The following is a 22,906-nucleotide window of genomic DNA, read 5'->3' as shown; positions in this document are numbered from 1 at the left end:
AGCCTTTCACAAGTATTAAAACATATTCAGATTTTCTTTCCCATTCGAAACTCTTTGGAACTAAACAATCACATAGAAATAGTTTAGAAACCTATAGAAATGAAAGAGTAAGAACACACAGATGGTGTTATTTAAAGTTTGGAGATAAAGGAGCTTCTGTCAAACAAAATGACTGCCATGTGTGACCCCCCCCCCCCGCGCCGACAGCGTATAAAAGGAAAAATAAATGATAATAAACCCCGGTTTATTAACATTTATTTTGTTTCCTGGCAGAGTCTTGTGGGCAGGGACAGGGGTTGACAGGCACCGACGGGACGTGGTATGCACTGCTATCTCAGGCCGGCCAAACCGACATGCGCACTGAAGCTGTCTCCAACCTGAGCTGCATTGCCGGGTTGGAAACAGCAAGCACAGGCTCCCAGTCTCCCTGGGAGTGCACATTGAGGACACTCAGGCAAATCCTGAAGATGTCTTCATGCATGAGAGCAGTCTCAGGATTTGCTGCAGGGGAGTCTGGGAGCTTGTGCCAGCAGTGGAGCCACGAGAGGCGCAGAAGACTGGCAATGTGGCGGGCTGCATGCAGCAGGTAAGTTTGTTTTTTTCACCGTGGGTTGACGTCATAGTCACCCCCGCACACTGCACCACTCTCCTCTGACACCGACTGCTACTGCAGGCTTGATTCGTACATATGGCAGTGTGACTTTAGCTCAGGAATTGCTTAACTAGATGGGTTTTAAGTTGCTCCCTGAAGGTCATGAAGGCGTTATTGTCATCAAGTTTGCAGGTAGTGTGTTCCAGACGGAGGCAACCGTCCCAGTGAATGAGAATTTATGGGCCAATGTAGATTTAAATGTAAAAGTTTGTTGTTGCTTCATAGATTATAGAAACACCTGTCATGATCAGGAGTAGAGTGTTTCAAATTTGCATAAAGTGTCAAAAAATGACACTAATTACACACACTTATGTATTAAAGCAATACTGGCATTCAGCATTATCTTTTAGTGCAAATTGTCTCCTTGCGTCCATTTTGACCGTGAGCTTAAAACAGCAGGTGCTGTCATTTGCGTTGAAATGTTTCTATGCACTCAATATAAATTGTTCTGGCGAACAGTGCGTAATTACGTGACGTGGCGTAATAGAATGATTTCTGATATTTCTGCCCAGATTTACTAGATTATCACACAGTGCAGTGCAGCAGCTGCAAATGCTGCGCTGTGTTAGAAGCAGAGAGCAGGAGAGTGTCTTATTTTCAGACATATGGCACTCTCCTCACCTCTGCCTAGCACCGGTGCAGAAATATGCTGCTGTGCGCCACGGACACACCTTTGCACTATAGTGCAAGGGTGTCTCCATGAATCTAGCATAGGTTTTGTACTGGAAGGATAGCTTCCGATGACAAAATACTACAATCAGACTAACTTGAAACCTTTTCCCACCTTGCATGTGTGCTGTACAGTGCAGCACATATGCAAAATTGGAAAAGAAAGGCGAAATCAAAGCATTTCTCATTCATAGAGCCTATTTGAAATGGTTGAGGTTTTTTGCCGCAAAACCATGCCTACTTTTTTAAGTAAATAGGGTTTTATGGCAAAAACCTTCGGTGTTTCCATGGAAACGCCCATGCACCACCCATGGAAGAACCCTTAGGCACTAAATAATAAAAAGCAGTACTATGGGCGGGAGTGTGGGGCGTCGATATTGGAAATGTAAAACTGTGTAGAAATGGTTTCAACTGGCTGGATGTAAAATCGTGTGCTGTACTGCTAAGTGATACGGGAAAACTGTACAATCAAATGACAATCTGTTTTGTTCAAAGGAAAACAATTAAAAAATAAAATTAACCCCTTCGCCGCGGCAGGAATTCCGCCGCGGCACTGGGGGGGGTTTGGGGGCAGCGCGGTGGCGCTGTGCTTGTGACGGAACCGCTCCGTCACGAGCCACGGTTGTGCTGTGCTCATGACGGAGTGGTTCCGTCACGTCTCCGCCCACTGCGCTAATCGCCCGCACAGGCGGGGAATTAGCGCCGCGTGGGCGGAGCGGCGGCCAACGGCCGCAGCATGACGGAACCACTCCGCCATGAGCACAGCGCAACCGTGGCTCATGATGGAGTGGTTCCGTCATGAGCAGGGAAGGGGTTAAAAAAAAGCAGTGCTATGCGCTCGCTTCTGTTACTTTCAAGTGATTATCCAGCATAAAAAACTGGTTTTATGCTGGTAAGAAAATAGGTTAAAAAAGATTTTACATCTATTTGCATCACTTTTGCGATGCAAAAACAGCGTAAAAACCTAGTATTCGTGTTACAAACGTAATGCAAAATTACAAAAATTTCCTTTGATTACACAAGCGTAACACAAATTTTGCCTGGCCCTACTCACGAATTAGGAGAGGTGATGGGTGTGTGTTCATGAAGAGTCTTGAGAGTGAGGGTGAATAGTCTGAAATTTTTCGTGGCTGGAACGGGAAGACAGTCAAGGTCTAAAAGTATGGGCATGACGTCACTGAATTTATTTGCTTTGTGGTGTAATCTGAGAGTAGAGTGAAGGACAATTTAGAGGGAGACAGATGACTCCTGCCTGAATAGCAGTTCCCAAATCCAGTCTCTAGCTGAATAGGGCATGCACTACACTTTTTAGAAGATCCTCAGGTGAAAGTTATCAATTTACGGGATGGCGCTGAAGGTTTGCAGCTTTTGCTATCTTATTTATGTGTGGGATTAATGGTGGATTTTAAGCACATTGTATGTTGATCCTTTCGGATCCGCTTGGGTCAAAGTGTGGGCTTCTGGGTCCATGGCAGGGCAAGGGGACATAGAAGACATTTATTGTTCCCTAACCATCAATCCAGAAAAGGCCCTGCTACAGGCAGCCAGGCTTGAGGTTAAGGAGCAATCTTTGGTGGTAGTGTTTGGGAAGGGTGATGTTTTAATGCAAAAGACAAAATAAAAACCAGGACCTCCAATCTTTTTTACAGTGCATTGAGACCATTTATTCCACATAGCCAAAAGTCTTTATTCATTGTCCTCCATTCATGAATTAATTGAATTAATTCATTTACCCACTCCACACTCATCCAACTAATCATTCATTTTTTATTTGAGGCATGCAGACATGACTCCATTGTGTCCAGTCTCTATTTACCCATGCATCCAATGATTAGATAAACACAAAGTAAGAGAGGCACATAAATAGAGACGTCTGAACACAATCCTTGGATTGTTCCACAGGACAGCAAAATCATGATGTCAGAGGCACTTCGTTCTTAGTGTTTTCATAATTCCTTTTTTATTCACCGTTTGATATTATACAAACAAATTGTGCAAAACAGCCAACGCGTTTCGCCCAATCCGGCTTTTTCAGGGCATACTCAAATTCAGTGATTTCCCATAAGGGAGTAACCCGGTGATAAAATGAAGCTCTTTTTCAGAGTATGGTCCAAAATCTCAAAGTATCTATGTTCCAAGCTTAGTTGTAATGTTCAGGATTCATATACCCATGAACTTGAGCGCAGAAGGGTTGATTCAACAGGGACGCGACAGTGAAGTTATTGGCGGCCGCAGAGGGCCTTTGCTTTTACAGCACGACACTTATGCTCTGTGTTTATGTGTTATATTATGGACCACCAACGGTGGCTGGTTCTGAGAGGTGGGCACGTTTATGAGACTAAATAGCAAACAATATTGTAGTTTCTAGTATATTGAACTTAACACACGTAGTGGTGCGGCAGTCTGGAACCCCTGCCACCGTGAATCAGTGTGTTTGACTTCAATGATTATACAAGGCTCCATAATAAAAAATGGGTTGTAATAGACACCATATTTGCATTTCTTTAAGGAGTTCTGCCAGGGAGAACCCCACATCCCCCAAATCCTCCTTGCTGTGGTCAGAGTCGCTCACTCTGCCCACTCCCTATGTGTAGTATGAGGGCTGGTCTGACAAAATATACCAAGGCTGATTTCCTTCCCAGTATGTCCCTGTGCAAGAGTGAGAGACAGAAAGTGTGGAATCATGCAAGAAAAAGGCAGGAGGTGTAATCAAGACCAGGCAGCCTCGGTATTCATGAGTTAAGGAGACAGGACATTTATAGTGGTTTTAGGAAAAGGCATGAGGTGGAATTATGGTATCCTTGATATTACAGAATTTAAAGACAACAGAGGATGCTCAGAAAAGCTCTGGGCTCTTCAAGGCTGCTTTGCCTCTTAAATGTGTGGAAGGAAAACTGCCCTTTAAACTACACCTGTCAGCACTGAGGATGACCAAGGGTCCCCACCAGGTCTGGATGTCTCTGGACAACCTCGAATTTATTAGTATCTTGAGATAACTTACTGAGATTGCCATTCGTGACTTGAACTAGGTCAATGTCTGAGGTGGCCCTTGCAGATCTGGCTGTGCTTATCGCATTATTCAGGGCAGCAACTAACTTCTCATTCAGGTACTTGATGTCATCAAGAATTCCAGTGTAGTTAAACTCCGACGTGAGAGCCATGAAATATGTGGCATTTTGACTGCAGAAAAAAACACATGTTTAAAATTGGATGTCAGCAGACAAAGCATGTAGACATGTGCTACATTGGGCAACAAAAACTATTCATGGCTGCTTGTTCCCCAAATATGCTCCATTATAAACATTTCTATCAATGATACAGGTGTAAATGTTCAAATATTCTTTGTCCTTTAACACCATAACACCTGAAGATGTCATAACTGCTTTTCTGTTTTTTAAGTCCCTTTTGATGAACTAGAATATTTAAGTGCAGCTTTCTCTCACCGGTGCAACTGACCTTTTTGGACATCCGGTACAAGAAGCCTAACATGTAAACTCTTTAGGGCCTCATTTACAAGGAACTGATGCATCTGCATAGATGCGTCAGTTTCCTTGCGCCAGTGCCAAATGTCCCTGCGCCACCATGGATGCGCTGTATTTACAATACAGTGCTCTATGGCGCAAGGATTAACAGATGCTTCAGAAATTCTGATGCATCTGTTGGCAGAAAAGTGAAGCATTGCTGGAGTTGCTCATGAAAGTGACGCAAATCCAGCCCTGTGCCTCAACAGATACGTTAGTCCCATTCAGAAAGCCCTGCGTCATTCCTTACGCCTGGTCTTAGCAGGTGTAGAAATTTTGAAGCAGTGAAGTGTTGTAAATTTCACTGTGTCAGTTCTACATGGCTTTTTGCATGGGAATACCCACCCTGCATACATTATACCTAACGCAGGTATAATGTGGAGCAGGGCTTTACAACGTGACGCATCTCCCTACATGCATCATGCTGTAAATGGGCCACAATGTGGCGCATTGTTTACGCCGCTGCTGCGTCACAAAAAGTGACGTAATGGTGGCGCAAATGTGTTGCAAGGGGCTTGTAAATCTGCCCCTTTAGTGTTTTAGGAATAATCCATTATTAAAACTAAAATCATAACTAAGGTCCTGTGTGAACTTTGTGGTTTATAAATTGTGCATTGTTTCAGCCCAGCAAGTTTTTTGGACTGTTATTTTTCTCCAAAAATCATACATAATATACAAACATGGACAGGGTTTGGTCAGTAGGAATCATTCAGTGGGCTGTTAGGTGGTCACTCACATTTTGCTACCACCCACCACAACCTCCAGCATGGAGCAACAAGTCAGCATACTTTCCCTATTGGCTCCCTTCCCTTCCAGTTACTGGTCAAAGTCGGTACACGTTGTTCACATTTGTCCACAAATAGCCCCTTTTTCTTAGTTTGTAAAGTTGATCATTTTATGTACTAAGTATTCAGGTGGAATTGTAGCATTGCAGCAGCCTGAGACTTAAGTGCTTGGTTAGGGGTGTTTTATCCATGTCTTCTTCATAAATAATAATAAAATACATGGCACGACCGAAACGTGTGCTGTTTAAAAAAAATCAATGGTAAAAAAGATGCATTGATGAATGTTTTTTAAATTTTACATTTCTATTGTGAGCTTGAGACAGTAACATTTCTGTGACAAAATATTTTCATTTTTTCTTATTTAGTGCCATTTGCTTGAAATCAAAACATGAAAAATAAAAATCTACCCGCTGGCCAAGGCCAGAACTACTGCGTTTTCCATTGCTTGTTTACATTTGTCAGTGGCACATTTTCTTTCATTACTGCCAGTGGTATGTCATTTTCCTGCAGTCAGTGCAAGAACAAGGGCCCCCTTTCACTGCTGGCATATTCAAATACAGCTTTTAAAAACTGTTTCAAATACAGCTCAAGATGTTTGCTCAGGAACAACAATGTACTAATGCTGTGAACTCAGAGGCCTAGATCTGTGTATTCTTGTTTGGTTTGTAGATCTGTGGTACTTACCTTGTAAGGCTGTAGTCTCTGTTCTTATTAAACAACTTTTTCACAGGCAGATCTGCAATTAGTTGTTGAACCTGGTAAGGAGAAAGGCGATCATGATTCATTTTATCATATAAGCACATTTTAGACCTTTGGGGGTCTTTCCAACATTATACAATCTACTTAGGTTAGTCTAAAACAAACAATTCTGTAAAAGCTTCCTGTTATCAGAGTTTCTATTTGGTCCAGCATTTAGGAGACAGAAATGTAAATGTGAATCATCCGAAATACTAATTTTCCAGGAATAACGATGAATCCTAAATCACCAACCTCACCCTCAAGGAACACTCTGCCAGGAAAACAAGGGCAACCTGGTACCAACCCTCTTCTGTAATGAAAGTAAAACTGTTACTTCTGGAAAGTGACTTCAGAGTTGTTGCTCAAGCCCTCATGCTCTTGAACCTGTATGGTTGTACCACCCTGCTCCATAAGTCCCCAAACTCCACACTGGCACCACTTAAAGGCATCATACACGCTGTAGTATGTCTCATTCAGACCTGGAACAACATGATCACACTGCCCACATCCTGATGTAACTTCATTAGCACCTCTAGTCAGCCCACCCTGCAAAACCAGCTGCTTTATTTACAAAGTTATCATGATCAGCAGCCTTGCTTATCTTGCAGAAGCTTACCATCCCCCATGACTCTCTGCGTACCGGCAACCAGCCCCCACCAAAACTAGGCAGCAGGCCATTCTAATCTATGTACTGAGGATCTGGAACATCATTCCTGTATCATAAAGACCACCCCAATGCAGCTCCAGTTTAAGAAAGAGTTGAAGTCACACCTCTTTAAAGAATACTTCATCACACTACAGTAACACTCCACTAATCAGCTACCTCTCCTATCGCTCGTTGACGGTATGCCTGCCTTTGACATTGCACAGTGCCCCGCTGCCTTTGGCTAGGTTTGTACTATGCAAATAGCGCATATAAACAAACTTAGATACAATGGGGCAGATTTACAAGCCGTTTGCGCCACTTTTGCGTCACTTTTAACTTGGGAAAAGTGACGCAAAAGTGGCACAAGGTGCTTGTAAATCTGCCCAATGAATATAATTATGTTGGCGGCTCAGGCACAGAAGTGACTTACTGCGATAGCATCAGTTGACTGGTGGTCACTAATTTGTGGCCACATTACTGGACTACAAATATATATGATTCCCAATATCGACTATATTTTGTTGGTCGAGATCAGTGACCTCGATATTTTGCCATCTTATCAGTTTGTTTTAGAAAAATATAGGGGCAGATTTATGTTTCCTGGCGCATCCCTGCAAATCAGCAGGGATGCGCCAGGAAAGATGCGTCACGCAAGTTTACCCTTGCGCCACCACAGATGCGCCGCATTTACAATGCAGCGCATCGTGGCGCAAGGATAAACAGATGCGTGACGCATCTGATGGCATAAGGGCGGCGCATTGCTGGAGTCGTGTCGCAAGCACGTTGCAATTCCAGCAATGCTCAGGGGCTGTCCATACTTTCAAGCAGGCGCAGGGTTTTGACGCAGCAGCGTCGGAAAAGTGACTCAGTGAAATCTTGTAGATTTCACTGCGTCACTTTTCCGAGGCTTTTTCCAACGGAACGCCCACCCTGCATACATTAAACCTGACGCTGGTTTAATGTAGCGCAGGGCTTTACAACGTGACGCATCTCCCTAGATGCATCACGTTGTAAATAAGGCGCAACATGGCGCATGGTTTACGCCGCCGCTGCGTCACAGAAGTGACTCAACGGCGGCGTAAATGTCTCGCAAGGGGCTTGTAAATCTGCCCCATAGTATTTAATTTAGCAGCATCAGGAAAACATTCAATTTTTCACCCACTAAATAGAAGTGAAGTTGCCTTCATTTTGAAGGACTAGATCTCGCAATAACTAATGACTCAGCTAATACTGAAAATAGTAATCATTTCTTTTAAAAGACATCAGTTAGAACATCTGCGGCATGTAAGAAAATTGTGGATACAAATGTGCCTCTCTTAGAAGTAACCAGACTAGCTTGTCAATTTGAAGCGAAGGAGAAAGTGTATTCTGAACAGTAGCGCAAAAAAGTAATTCTCAAAAACAATACTGAGTGTTGGTGATGCAATCTGCCAAATGCAGATAATATGTAGAACTGTGAGTGAATAACTGTGAATAACATGGTTATTTTTCACACAGTGGTTCCAAATGGTCTCACACAGAGAAGGAGTGTATAGCTCAAGTTGTCACTTTTATTTGTGTGCGTACCCCCAAATACTTTTTCACCCAGCTCACATCAGAAGTGAAGGGACAGAGTAGTCAGAAAGGAGACATGGTCAACATGGCCTCAATTTTTTCAACCCCCCCCCTTAAAATCCCTGCTATTTTTCCACCCTCAGAAGTAAACGGGGGCATATTATCAAGCACGGCGTTAAAATTATGGGCTTGATAATATGCCGCAGAGAATTCCAATAGAAACCCATGTTGACACCAGAACATGGGCTTCGATGGGAATTCTCAAGGGCATATTATCAAGCCCATTATCGCCGCTTTAGCGGCAGTTTTCTGCCGCTAAAGCGGCGATAATTTTAACGCCGTGTCTTGATAATATGCCCCACAGTTTACTCATGCGCCCACACCAAAGAAGAAATATCTGCCACATTGCTCATTAACTCCTCCCAATTTCCCCCACCACTCCCCAATATTCATCCACCATTGCCAATACCCTCTAATCAATCGCCACACAATAAAAACCAAATTCTTGGAATCCTTCCTCCATTCCACATCAACTCCGAGCTTTCTCCCTCTACAAGCTGCACACTGTGTGTGTCGCTTGTAAGCGATACATGCTTTGTTTTGTCAACACAAGTTTGCATCTACCTGTGGCTGTCATGCGAGATGGAAACAGATGGTGAAGAAAGACCAATCCTATTCGTCCACCACCCTTGTAATTCTGAAGACCGTGGGGAAGAGGTGAACCACCATCAGTGACAGCATGGACTTTGGGGCATTGAGTCTCACTGCTCTCACATACGACCACTGCTGAATACGCAGATTTCAAAATCTATAGTGTATGTATTGATTTCCTGTAAAAGTATTTATTACTTGTGGCAAGCTTGCACAAGAAAAAAATGGATTGGAAAGGATGCATCTGTCCACTGGTGTGGAATTCGCAAAGTGGCCTGATATTCTTTCATGATTTGTTAAAGTTAAGTTCTGGGTCTAAATTGACAATTAAGTGGATCATCTGAGAATTGATGATGTCCAGAAAACTTACAACAAGAAAGGCTCTGCTTTTTGAATAATTACTCTCTGAAATACCTACTTTAGCCGGGAAACAGCAGTTACACTACAAGCGGTACAACGCATGCCATTACCCCGCATGCAGTTGCAACGCAAAAGGTGTGTAGAAGTGGGTAGAAGGTGTTAGATTTAACTCCAACACCTTCCCTACTGTTGCTCACACTGGAGTTGGAATAGTAAATTAAACTATTCCAACTTCCAGCGCAACCCCGACAGCAAGTTGAGGTAAAGATTTGCGTTGCAACGGCATTCGTGGTAATGGCATACGTTGTAACGTCACATATCCACTTTAGCCTCCTAGTAAAAAGTAACAATGCCTGGAGTGCCAGGGTTCTTAGATGGCCTTATGTGACTGAAAGATTGATTTTTAGGTTGAGGTTGGAATATCTTAGGCAGGAATATTTGTTTTATATAAAAATCATGTCCTAAGTATCCTTTACTAAAACATCATCCCATTGGGTGCAGGTTTTCTACTTTGAAGGCCAATGAGGCAATATTTTGTAGAAAATAGTAAGGGCACAACTTTTATGTCAGAAACTAACATTTTTCCTTGTGCTGCACTTCATTTATCACCTAATAGAGAGCTGTTATTTGGATTATAGAAGATTTCAACAGTGGATAGATATTACTCCTTCTTTTGCTACCATTTACCCTCTAGTATTTGATGGATGGAGAGGCAAGTACCAGTGGGAGGGAAGCATGCCCTCTCATCACGGATAACATTTAAAGACATAGGAATACTTCAAAATGATCATCAGTGATTCTTGAAGAGTCTCAAAATCCACAGGTTAATCAATGCACCCAACCTCAACGTGTAATCAGCGAAACAATATGATTGATGATTCATGCTGAGCTTTATAATTTAATCCAGTATGATCTTACATACTGATATATTAAGAACAGATTGAAAGACTCTTAATAATTTTTTGTTTGTTTCCTAGAAGCAGATTTACTATGATGAACCTGCCTTTATGTTCTGAACATGCATTTGTTAACCTTCTTTCGATCTGAGTGTGGGGCTCGGGACATTGAGCCAATACTACCTGCAATAATAATTACATTATTATAATAAAGGGTATTTTATGGTTTTTGATCAAGGTGAGGAAATGGAAATATCATCATTTAAGACGTTCCTTAGTGTGTATCGGTAGCAGGTCCTTTCTACTGCAAACTCTCCGCTAACAGATGTAATGCCTCCCTAGACTTCGTCCCTTTTAAAGGACTTTTCAAACACAAGTTTGCACAGTTTTGGGATTTCAAGTTGTGTGTTAAATACCAATCCTGCATGTTATGTCCCATTTCCAAGGTAATAACTCACAATATGAGGTGTGTGCCACAAATATCTCATCCCGGGGTAATGATATTTACTGAAGTTCTGGACTACATTGCGATTCCGTTGGGTATAGGAATTTAAACAGTGATTGGTGTACAAGTAATGCAATAATTATGATGCAGTGCTAGTTTTCATCTGATCTATTCCAGCAGGTTATATCTACTATATATTGGAGAACTGGCCCAGAAAAAAGGCACAACATGCAGAGTTATGTGTGTTAAGCACATATTCTGCATTCACTTCCAAGTTAAACACTTGAATAGGGGATATTTATCACATCAGTTAAATACCTCACCCGGAACTGATGGTATGTACTGGGTGTGGTGAATAGAGAACCCTATTCTGCACAACTTTTAGTATTGGGGGGTATACTGAGTGTGGAGATAATTAGAACTGAGTGGGCCCAGCTTGGAGATAAATAGTAAATGTTGTCTCTATATATGTAGAGCTTATACAAAATGTGGACCAATCACTTAGCCAGACCATGCTTCATAAAGAAAAGTGCAATTTAACTCTAAATATGATGATAGCAATAAGGAGAAACATTACCACAACCCATCCTCATTTTGTGCTCCTGTCCTCGAGCTGCAATCTTCATGGAATGAGGATCAGACTTACTTCATAGCTGACTGCCACGGCTCCATTGAAAGAGAACAAAAAAGTGATGGGAGAAATGTTTGCATTAATCTCAGCCACTGGTTATTACTCAGGGATGCCCTCCAGTCAATCATCCTTTGGACACTTTGTCAAGAAGGGACCAGGTCTGCAGCTTTGGGTGAAGTGTTACAATTGAAGCAGGAGAGAAACTGATTTTTATGTGGTTGGCCTTGGTTTGTATAGTGGCAAAAGGATGGCATGGAATGCAGCTTGGAGTAATTACCTGTGTCTGAGATTAATTAGTTTTTGCTTTTATAAGCACTGGTGAGGACAGAAGATTGCTTCCTTTCTTTAAGCAGGAGAGACAAGGTAGGGAGGGAAATACCAGAGCAACATCTGCTCCCTTGAATATATAAATCCATGTCAGACTGATGTGCCGAACCAAATGACAAAACATTATTGACTATTGTTCTTATAAAGTTTTACTAGAGTGTATTGTTATTGTTATAGAACATAATCTAATGTTCTCCCTCTTGGATAAGACAGCCAACACCTGGAACAAATTCACTGCTTTCATGACTGAGGTTGTGACTGTATGAAAACAACTGTCTCAAACTCAAGACCCACAGATGTTAATCCTCACACACACCTTTAAAGAATTACACAACATTTGGTTAGCCTACATCAATAGTTGCATCTCCTTTCACAAACCTTCCAGACAATTCAGCTCAGCTCAGCTGGACTTTACTTGTACACATCCCACGCATATGCAGAACATCCAAAGTGTGAAATAACAAACTACTCAGCATTAGAGCCTCTTCCTCACTCCGCAAAAAGCTGAAGAGATTGGTTCTTCAAATGAAGGTGTGGCTTAACTATTACCTGAAGAGCGGCAGGAAACCCTCCCAGATGAAAGCATGCTCTACAAATACACATAACATAACATAACTTTTTATTTCCTGTTTTGCTTTAAGCAGGAGACTCCACCTGCTTCCAAAAGTTGGAGTCTCATGGGGAAGAAACAAGCAATACCAGTTACCATATCTATCTGTATTAAAACAGAACTCATAATGAGCCCCTGAATATGACTACAATCAGTCTATAATCATGTCACAAGCTATGCAATACTTCATAAGCTCCCTTTATGTTATCTGGCCTCTGTTCTGCCTAATCAATGTCATTTCTGGTTTAGGAGCAGGGATTGGCCTTCTAATTTTATAAGTAACACAATTTTTTTCACTGCAAGCAACACACCTTGATATCTGCATCTTCTGTAGTCATCTTTAATTTTGACCTCAGTCGTAGAAGGACAGTTCTTTTGGGTAGAGCTGCAGATGAAACAAATGAGGACACATTTTGTGATAGGGCTTATAACATCGTTCATGTGCACGCATAAGTTAAAGAAAGAATGTAGACTATCATGTGTGGCATTATTGAGCCACCTTGGACCTACCTTTAATAGCTAATGGCACAAAACTCAAGCTTGCGTCTCTGCATCTTGGGCCCTCGTACCCCACTGCGCATGCGCAGGTCTGAATCTCACATTGTGAGCCTGTCCGAGTACAAGTTCCTCCATTCAGGCAGAGGTTCGCTTCACACTCTGTTGAGCAGCAGAATGTTCCATTTCCTGTAAAATACAGAAATGGTTTGCTGAACATTTAACTGCAAATTGTGTTTTTTTAAAACCTTTGGTATCAACCTGACTGTGGGTCATCAAACACATAGACATGATAGACCAGTGCACCTATTCTTGCTTAGAAATTGTTGCTTAGTGCAGTACATCTTGTATATCCCTGAAGAAGGTTCTTTGAACGGAGTTGGCCCATGGTCAAGAATACGTCTCACAGTGGGTGAACTCACCAGCAGAAGCAAATGTGAAGCAGTGTTTGTTCTGCTGATCCATGGTAGTGGCTTCTGATGTGCTGCGGCACCGTGGTTAACCCTGGGCGTAGTTCGCGTAGTAGCGCTATGTGTAGCTACGCGGAGTGCACTTCGCACTACGCAAGCTACGCGTAGCTACGCAAACTGCGTAGTGCACTGTGCAAAATGCTGTTCGCACTGATTGCACAGTGCCGGATGCTTGTCCGCACTGTGTAATCATTGCAAATGGCATCTTGCACAGTGCAAGCGGTCGTTTTCTGCCGCTCGTGTAGATTTGTACTCGAGCGGCAGCTTTCTCAACGCGGGCTGGTAGTTTCTCATCGCAAGCGGTGGCGAGCATACGCGACCACTCGCAATGAGAAACCTGACCTCCCCACGTTAAGAATCTCGCCGGGAGGTTTATTTTCCATGCTCGCGATCAGCAACTTGATGTTGCTGATCGCTAACAAGGAAAAAGTCTCGCCGGGATGTTATTTTGCTCGCTCGCGGTCGCCAACTTGACATTGAGGGCCGTGAGCAAGCCAAAAATGCCCGCTATGCGTTTTTGCACTGTGCTAAGTGCAATTCGCGTAGCACGTAGTGGCGCAAACTACGCGAGCATAGCGTATTTCTATGCCCAGGGTTACCTTGTGCCACCTGGGCTGTCATTAATCACTTGTGCTGGGAGACTTCCTGATTAAGCAGAGTGACCTGATTTGTCATTGCTTTCTTTCTATTGCACTGCAATGTTGTGTGACGTGGGCCTGGGAAAAAGAGACCATCTGGTGTAGCAGGTATCCTGTCCTGATTGGTATAGAGATCATCAAATCACAACACAGCTCTGCTAATCTGAATTGCCAAGGCCCTGCCCCTAGCTTGATGCAGCTCTGAGAGGAGGTGGTGGACTCTGGGCACCAGAAACCAAGTACCAACTCCTGTGAAGAGCAGAGCAATGCTGGCCGGGGCAACACGTAATAGCAAGCCCTCTCTTGTCATGGGCACATGGATTGATCCTGCCAGTCTCAAACTTCGGAAGGAAAGAAAGTGGATGGCTGCACTATCCTTGATTCTATAGGGCATAATTTAAAATAATGTACACGTTCTATACCTAGTGAAAACTGAACTTTGCAGTATGAATAATTCTGGGTGTGGTGTTACAGTATTAGTTTACCACTTGTGTTGGCATCATCAATGAACCAAATATAACCAGAACCACCAGGCAGTCTCCAAATGGCTTCCTTCATCCTTCCAAACCTTTTACTTCAGTATTGATCCTGGTGTACCACTATTGTCTGAATATCTGGAAACTCTTGAGTACAAGGATCTATAAAACTAGGTGTGAATGCATTAAAACACAGAGTATGAATAACGTCTCCCTGATTCTGTAGTGGGGACGGAGGTCCAGGTACACACAGTGCTATGTTAGCATAAGCGTCTTAGAAGTTAAAACGCCATCTTGCCACTTTTTGCTGCTTTTGCACACGACACTGCAGATAGATGTTATTATATGAAAACTGTTTGCTTGCCTTTTCTTCACATGGGAACAGTCTGTTGTTCACATCCCTAGATGTGCACCGTGACCTTGGTCTGAACATTGTGTGCAGACACAGTCAGGGCCAACAAACAATGTATGCTTTTGAATTCAGGTTGAGCGGCCCACGATCTAGCCATAACACGCACACAGCTGCAAATATCTGAAATTCGAGTGCCTTTAATATTGCAGTTTGCATGCATGAGATACTCACTTTGGAGACAACTTTTTCCAGACACAGAGCAAAGCTGATCCTGTAATGTGATTCACCTAAGCTGATATTTACGTTATGGGGTTCCCCATTCAAACCTAGAGACCTTCTGTTATTTTAATAATACTAGCTTACTAGCAAAGGGAGGGTGGTTATATTCCACTATCATTTGTAACATGATGTCTCCCTTCATTTTATATGGTATTGTAACAATGCTGATGGTTTTATTCTTAATCATGTGTCTGCTTATGTTAGCCAAAGTACTGCATCTTAGGACACGTAGTTTATAAAATAAATATTTTAAACTTTAATGTGTCTCTGATTACTCTTGTTGTGGACTGATAGAATAATAACAAACGGGTATTTCTGATTCCCACCATTCCTGAGAGTACTCTAAGTCGCATGTTCTGGGTTGTCTAATCATTGGTAGCTTCGAGATGATACGGAGAGCTAATGAGACACTGATGCTAGTCGGATAGGGGTTCAGGGTACTGAGGTGAGTTTTTGGTACACCGCAATTCACTGAGGTCCTGGTTTCCTGCGCATAGTTCTGTGCATGAGCAGAATCCCTGCAACAATTTCTAAGTGAAGAACTCAGAATGATGGAGTAAGAAGGCACCTACTGAAACTCAAAAACCTGCAGTGTCTATAATTTTAGGTATAGTGTTGTAATAAACATTCCCCGCTGTATCTAGCATAAACCCCTAAAATAAAACATATCAGAAGCTATCAGGTACTCTCCTAACATCTTCCTGCACCCATACAAACTGTTCACCCCAGCACCGATCACAGCAGTCCCCCTTTGTTTGGATATCCGAAAACTCTACAGCAAAAAAGTGGATGTTGACCCATAGCAGCTTCTGGAGCCACGGCTCCTGTAGGACGCGCTACATCAGTGACTGGCCCAAAGATTCTCATTCCCAGGAAAAGACCCATCTAGTAGAACTAGATCCTTTGGGGATCTTGAGTTCTTCATCATGATCCTCCAGTGCCTGCTCTAACCAAATATAGAATTATAGGTGAGCATTAGTGGTTAACGGGGATGTTTTCCACCAAGGGGTTCTGAGTGACATTGAGTATACAATGAGAAAGAAGCTCAAGTTGTCTATGATGTTAATCAGAACTCCGAGCTGAGAAACATCCTTGTAATTCAGTTTTTACCAATCTATAATACTATGTCATGTATGGCCCCAAAACCATCTGTCCCAAAGGCTAAAAGAAAACTTACCTGCCTTCCTTGTCCAACCTCAAGTACCTTCCCTGCCTCCCTTCCGCCCCTCTGCCCGTGCTTTCTGCTTTCAGTCAGGGCAGAGAGCAGCGGTGCATGAGAGGCTCTCAGAGTGCGCTCTCAGCCTGTCTTGGAAGGCCTTTATGACATCACAACAGTGGGTAACCGGTTTAATTATCAACTGCTTCTATGTCATAGCAGTGGGTAATGAGATTCTGAAACTGGATAGAGGCTCTCCATGAGAGCCATACATAACAAATATTTTAATGCCCACTATGACTATGACTAGGAGCACCTGCTAAGCAATTCACGATTTTTTGTCTTTGCTTCAAGAAAATATGGGGCATATTATCAAGACAGGCGATAAAATTATTGCCGCTTTAGCGGCAGAAAACTGCCGCTAAAACGGCGATGATGGGCTTGATAATATGCTCTATGGAATTCCAATTGAAGCCCATGTTAGATGTGAAGGACACAGATGTGAGCTAAAGCGGCGATAATTTAATCGCCTGTCTTGATAATATGCCCCTTCAAACAAACAGTCCCATGGTCTGTTATTCACAAGGCTTAAGGCCAACAAAACCTGACTCCACCCTAGGGCCATGGCACAATAAGACATTGTCCGCACATGGAAATTAACCTGAACCTTTGACGATTGCAAAGAACTGCATTGGTCTCTTCGAATAAACCTTCAGACACCGGCCCTTCGACTTGTCTTTTTTGTTTCTCACTTACATATTCCCTTTTAATGATTGGTGAAATTCAAATGGGCACACCGATGTACAGAGAGAAAAATGTGCAGAAATTGGGTGCAGTAACTCTAATTCCACTTTATCCTTCATTCTAGCCTCTGGAACTTGGAATAGGTTAGTATGTAAGTCTCATATAAAAATGGAAGATGTGGTAATGGATTTACCTTCAAGGCAAAATGATTACACTATAGGTAAGAATGAGGTTTAAGACCTTTAAATTCTTATTCCCTATTTTAACTCATTAGGGCCTGATTACAAGTAGGTCTGTGGATTTTGAACCATGGGTAAACCTCTGTTTGTCTTTTATGCATCTGATAAGTATCAAATATGTTAAATATTTCACCCTTCATGACATTTTGGCAGGTCAAACTTGATAAAACAATGCAAAAGCATACATTTTTACTACAGCATGCGGATTTTGGTGCGTTAAGTACCAAAATCGGCATGTTGATCCCCAAAAACTCGTAATAGGTGCAGCTTATCACATGCAATAAATATCGTACCCCAGGGTATTGGTATTTATCACGTGGGATAGATAGCAACTCTACTCATAATCAGGGACTCAGAGTAACAATACATTTGCTGGACAAGGTTTTTGATGGCGACAAACTTTGGATGAATTGAAAATGTGTTCACAAAATGTATTTTGGAGAGCAATGTCCTCACAAAAATCCTTCTTCCCAAAAAAGTATCACACTAAAATTGAATTTTTGCAGCAATTCTTTCTTGCAGGCTTTGTTTAATTTACTTTGTTTAGGCATTCCATTATTTTTACTTTGCACTATTTGGCCTGCTTTATTCTGCATCTTGTCCTGATTACCTTCTCCAGAGATGAGCCTACCAAACTGTCAGTAGGAGCTACTGAGGTGGGCTGGTTAAACTTTGAGCCAGATTTACAAGCCCCTTGCGCCACTGGTGTGTCATTGTTTGTGACGCCCCGGCGGCGCCTTTTACTGCCTCATATTTACAAGGACAGGAAAAACCACCCTGGGTGGCTTTTCCTGTCCTTATGTATATGGCCCCTTTTCACGCAGCACTTTGCATTAAAGGGGAGTTCCATGGGTGTTGCTGTGAGTGTTTCCATGCAACACACATGCGACCAGACGCATTTCTAGATTTACGAGAAACGTAAACCTGGAAATGCGTCTGAATGCTATGCCTCCCCGGGGTAGGCATAGGGAGGAGCAATGAGGAAAAATGTATTCATTTCCCCTCGTTTTTTTCCCTCTCTCTATACGTGCTAGATTCTGCAGCACACATAGAACAAGGAAATCACCTCTGCAGATTGTTTATATACAGGAAGGTGCCCCTTCCTGCACATAAACAATTCTTTAAAAAATTACGTTTTGCAAATTCTATGTGTGCTAATGCAGCACACATAGAGGATGTAAAACACAATTTAAGACTGTTTATGTGCAGGAAGGGAACCCTTCCTGCACATGAGCAATCATCCCCATGATGCAGGCATCCTTACACGATGGTGCAAGGCTGCCTGCGCCGGCGCATGGCAGTCCATTGTGCGCCAACGCAGGGGAGACCTTAGGATATAAAGGCATATATATTATTGTAAATATGTTGCATTCCTGATCTCTGAAAGTGCCACAGCTTAGTGCAGCCAAAGGGCTTGCGGTGCCGCGCTGCGGCCCTTTCTTCTAAATGAGGCCCTTTGTCTGTGAGTTGCCGAGTCAAGGTGCTCTCACTGACTATCCAAAAGGAAAGTGGCTACTTCTGTACCAGAGTGACCAATGCAGCGGATTCCCACGCATCAGTGAAGCATCTACTGACAATGCACTGGATTGAGCCCCATAAGCGGTAGGCAGGAAAAATCTGCCTTGATGTTCAGGATTCAGTGGTGAACACACATGATTTAAAGAAATGGCTTTGCAGACCATGTGGTGATCATGTTTGGAAAAAGGGCAGACAAACAAACTCTGTTTTTCTTTATTATTAGCAGCTCTACCCTAGCTGTATCTGACAGCCATGTCCTACGCTACCAGTTGACAAGCTCAGTAAAAGCTGATACAACACTCCACATGGCATACACTACTTTGTTGTGATATCATTTTGAAAAGTGAGAAATGCCCTCTTGGAGCAAACAAATTGCTTGAGATGTGCACAACTGGACATTATATTTTAGATGGACTGCAACTGCAGGAATGTGCTGCCATGATCTGGACAAACACACAATCACAGCTAGTTCATGAGATAACGGTCATAGAAAGCCTTTCTTATGGAGAAAGGGCAGCAGGTGAGGAAGGTTTGACAGCTCTTGACTTGCCTTTATATCCAGGGTTGCAGGCACAGGCGTACCATCCGACAGTGTTAGTGCAGGTCGCGTCTTTGTGGCACGGGTTCTCAGTGCATTCATTGATATCACTGCAGGATGCTCCATTAGCTACAGAAGACCACACAATTGTTGAGAGCACAGCATTTATGTTTATCACTGCATGCATTCTATGAACTAAGTGACATGGCTCAGAGGTTAGGAAAGGAGTACTGCTGTGGAGTTACCTTGGAATCCAGTATTACAGATACACGTGTAACTTCCTGCGGTGTTAGTGCAGGTGGCATTTCCATTGCATGGGCTGCTGCTGCACTCATTGGTGTCATTGCATGAGATCCCATCTCCTGAAGAGAATAAAGGAAGGAGAAGTATAATTGATGGACACCAAATAGCTGACAGAATGCCAAACAGGCAGTAAAGTGCACATACACTGCCAGCAGACAGATGCTTTCAACACCTAGAATCATACATTGATTTGAAGTCTAAATATGCACAAACAAGATCATTCACCATAATTCTTCCAATAAAGAGGTAAATCTAACCCACCCATCAAACAGAAACGGTGTACGGGTTTGTATGCACTGAAGTGAAATATTTTAAGCAGTTAGAAGATCATTTATATGAACCATACACTGTGTGATGAGCTGCTGAGATGCTCCACTGCATACAGCTGTAAGACTTGGACACGGGGCCACTCCTACTGTGAAGGTTGGGCCTCTCTATTGCATTCATGAGATGGCCTGTGCTTGCTGAATATGGCCTGAATCAATACACATTTCGCCAGGAAAGACTGCACAATGGTGTGACCTAAGACTGGCGTGGTGTTGCACACTCTCGCCTGCCCACGGCTTCCCGAACCCTCAGCGATGCTCTGGCGATGCCAACTGATGGACCGACATAGAACACTTTGCAGGCCAAATGGAGGTCATACTGGTGGCAATAGAAAGATCACGCACCTCCATGGAATTGAAAATTGATGCAGTGGCCCCCGAGCTTGCCCTGTTCGTTATGACCACTGAAAGTTAACTGACAGGGTGCACATGACGGAACGGGCAGTTGAGGCCCTTCAGCCACAAACCTCCAATCTGTGTAAACACCTTACCACACTGCAAGACAAGGTCCATTTCTTGGAGTAATGGGCAGAGGACATTGAAGGGAGTTCTTGATGCAACAAAATACTTGTGGTGGGCCTCCCTGAGGGTGCGAAGGGCAAAATATAGAAGCCTATATAGACACCTGGAAACGCAGTTTCATGCACAATTACTGAGTGTCACCTTGTTGTTCTGGGGAACTTGCTCACAAGGGTTCCCACAGGGCAGCCCTTGCTGGGCACCCCCCTAACCCGTTGGCTGCCCAACTCATGAATAATTGAGCTAGAGACACTATCCTAAGAGAAGCACAGAAGAGTGACAACCTGAAGGTCGACAACGCCCGAATATTGGTAATTCCAGACTATACATTAGTTGTCCAGTGCCAAAGGAACACACTCCTAGAGGTGAAGCAGAAACTAAGGGAACGCAATGTTCAATATCCGCTTCTCATCCCAGCACACCTCTGTGTTCAATTCAAAGATAAGACGTCCTTCTTCACTGATCCAGTGAATGCTTGATCATGGTTGGAGCGGAACGACCAAGCCAGAGGAGGTCCCGCCTCGGATCCCCACAGAGAACCACCACCACCGAAGGCAAAACACAAGAAACATGCCCGTTGTCCAAGTCTGGCAATTTCGCATTCCTGCAGGACACCAAATTTAGTGGAACTCAACCAAGAACACTGCAGGGATCTCCAGGTGGCTGCTGACCTCAGGGACATTGCACCTAGGTCCAGGGCAGACAATACTGGCCCTGACTCCTCATCAAATTTTAGACGTTGTCCCTCCCAGTGCAGATGGGATGCCAGTGGTGACCACTCAGTCTTCTCATGATATCATTTGATAACTTACATAGCTGGGTTTTTGCATTTTTTTCTCTTTGCTCAAACAATATACTCCGCTTCATTAACTTGAGATCATGCCCAATTACGTTACTTGCTGCGAAGCCACGACATCCTGATTGATATTCACTCCTACCTCCCTCTGCATAGACCCATGGGTTACACCTGCCGTACTTGGGTTTGTTCATCTCACTATAGCGAGGACCTGGGCGGCCTCCCTGAATACTGCAAAGCCTGTTTGGTATTATGAGAAGTGGATGTTATTCCATCACCTGCCTTAATTGCCTAATCCATTGGCCGGCTCCTTCACACCATATTTTTCCTCACTTACTTGGTTTGGGTGGATGTCTGTTGTACATCTGATCTCAATGGTATTCATTGTTTATTGTAATATAGTTGTATCTTTATCCGTTTGCGTCCATATCAAGCACGCTCACGAAAATGCATGTTCTTGTGAGTGAAAGGCCGGGTTTCCCTCTTTCATGCACCCACTCCTATTACTGTGACCACATTGTCACCTGGAACTTGAGGAGCATTCATATCCCCTCTCATCACTATGCCATTTCTTCATTCCTCCGCAGAAGAAATGGACACATAGCTTGAATTCAGGAGTCACACGTCACCAGCCTGGAAGCTTCTAGAATGCAGAGGAGATGGCGTGGAAAGGTCTTTTCCACCAATTACTCCTTCAATGCCCAAGAGGTACTAATATGGATCTGGGCAGGAGTTCCTTTTGCTTCCTCCAATACACTATATAGACCCTGAAGGAGGATACATATTTGCTCCTTAGAGGCTCACCGTCTGATACTCAGAGCACCTAGCTCCATTGGTGCCACGGCTAGGCCAATCGGACCAAAACAGTTTTGTACCCGCTAGAAACATCTAATTGAACATCCGTCTTTTTTTCTGAATGCTTAAATATGCCCTGCCCAGACACCCCTACTCGGGATGCATTGTCCTAGACCTTCACATGGCATTTGACTTACTGGAGTAGCCATTTCAAATGGAGGTCCTCTGATGCTATGACCACGGGACCCAATGTATTTGCTTAGTTACCTTATTGTACACTAACCCAAAAGCCAGGGTATGCATCGGCTGTCACATGTCTGACTCCATCATGATACATTGCGGCACATGCCAGGGTTGTCCCCATCCCCTCTGTACTTCTCTATGGCACTTTAACCTTTGGCAACCATCTTTGTACGCAAGGTCAGTACTAGCGAACGCCACTGGGAGACGGCATACGAAGGGAGTCGCTTTATGCCGACGACATGCTCCTTTACTTCAAAGACATTAGGTCCATACCCACCACTGTAGCGAGCCTGCTCGCAGAGTTTGCCACTATTTCTGGACTGGGATTCTGGTCAAAATCATGCTTTTATTCTTTCCACACCTACAATACGAATCCTGTGTACACAGCAAATGGCATAGCAATTAAATGACAGCCTGGCGCATTTCGCTACTTAGGGATCCGTATATATTGCACTCTGGAAGACCTCCTGGAAGGCAATTTGGTCTGAGTGATTTCAGTGTTACGCATACTAATATCCTTTTAGAGGCCACTGC

At 43.3% G+C, this 22,906-nt stretch overlaps 1 protein-coding gene across 1 annotated transcript in view; it reads right to left on the bottom strand.

The window, feature by feature from the left end:
- Positions 1 to 22,906, bottom strand: part of LOC146788618 (uncharacterized) — a 192,113-nt gene that overhangs the window by 36,096 nt on the left and 133,111 nt on the right. Inside the window, 4 exon segments of the mRNA XM_085633186.1 lie at positions 4,323 to 4,501; positions 6,312 to 6,382; positions 12,797 to 12,870; positions 12,996 to 13,169. Of these exon segments, the coding sequence (XP_085489312.1) occupies positions 4,323 to 4,501; positions 6,312 to 6,382; positions 12,797 to 12,870; positions 12,996 to 13,169 (498 nt within the window).

Source organism: Triturus cristatus, chromosome 11, assembly GCF_964204655.1.
Source record: "Triturus cristatus chromosome 11, aTriCri1.1, whole genome shotgun sequence".
Taxonomy (NCBI): Eukaryota; Metazoa; Chordata; class Amphibia; order Caudata; family Salamandridae; genus Triturus; species Triturus cristatus.
The sequence above is the reverse complement of the archived record's forward strand: the minus strand, read 5'-3'. Positions and strand labels throughout refer to the sequence as shown.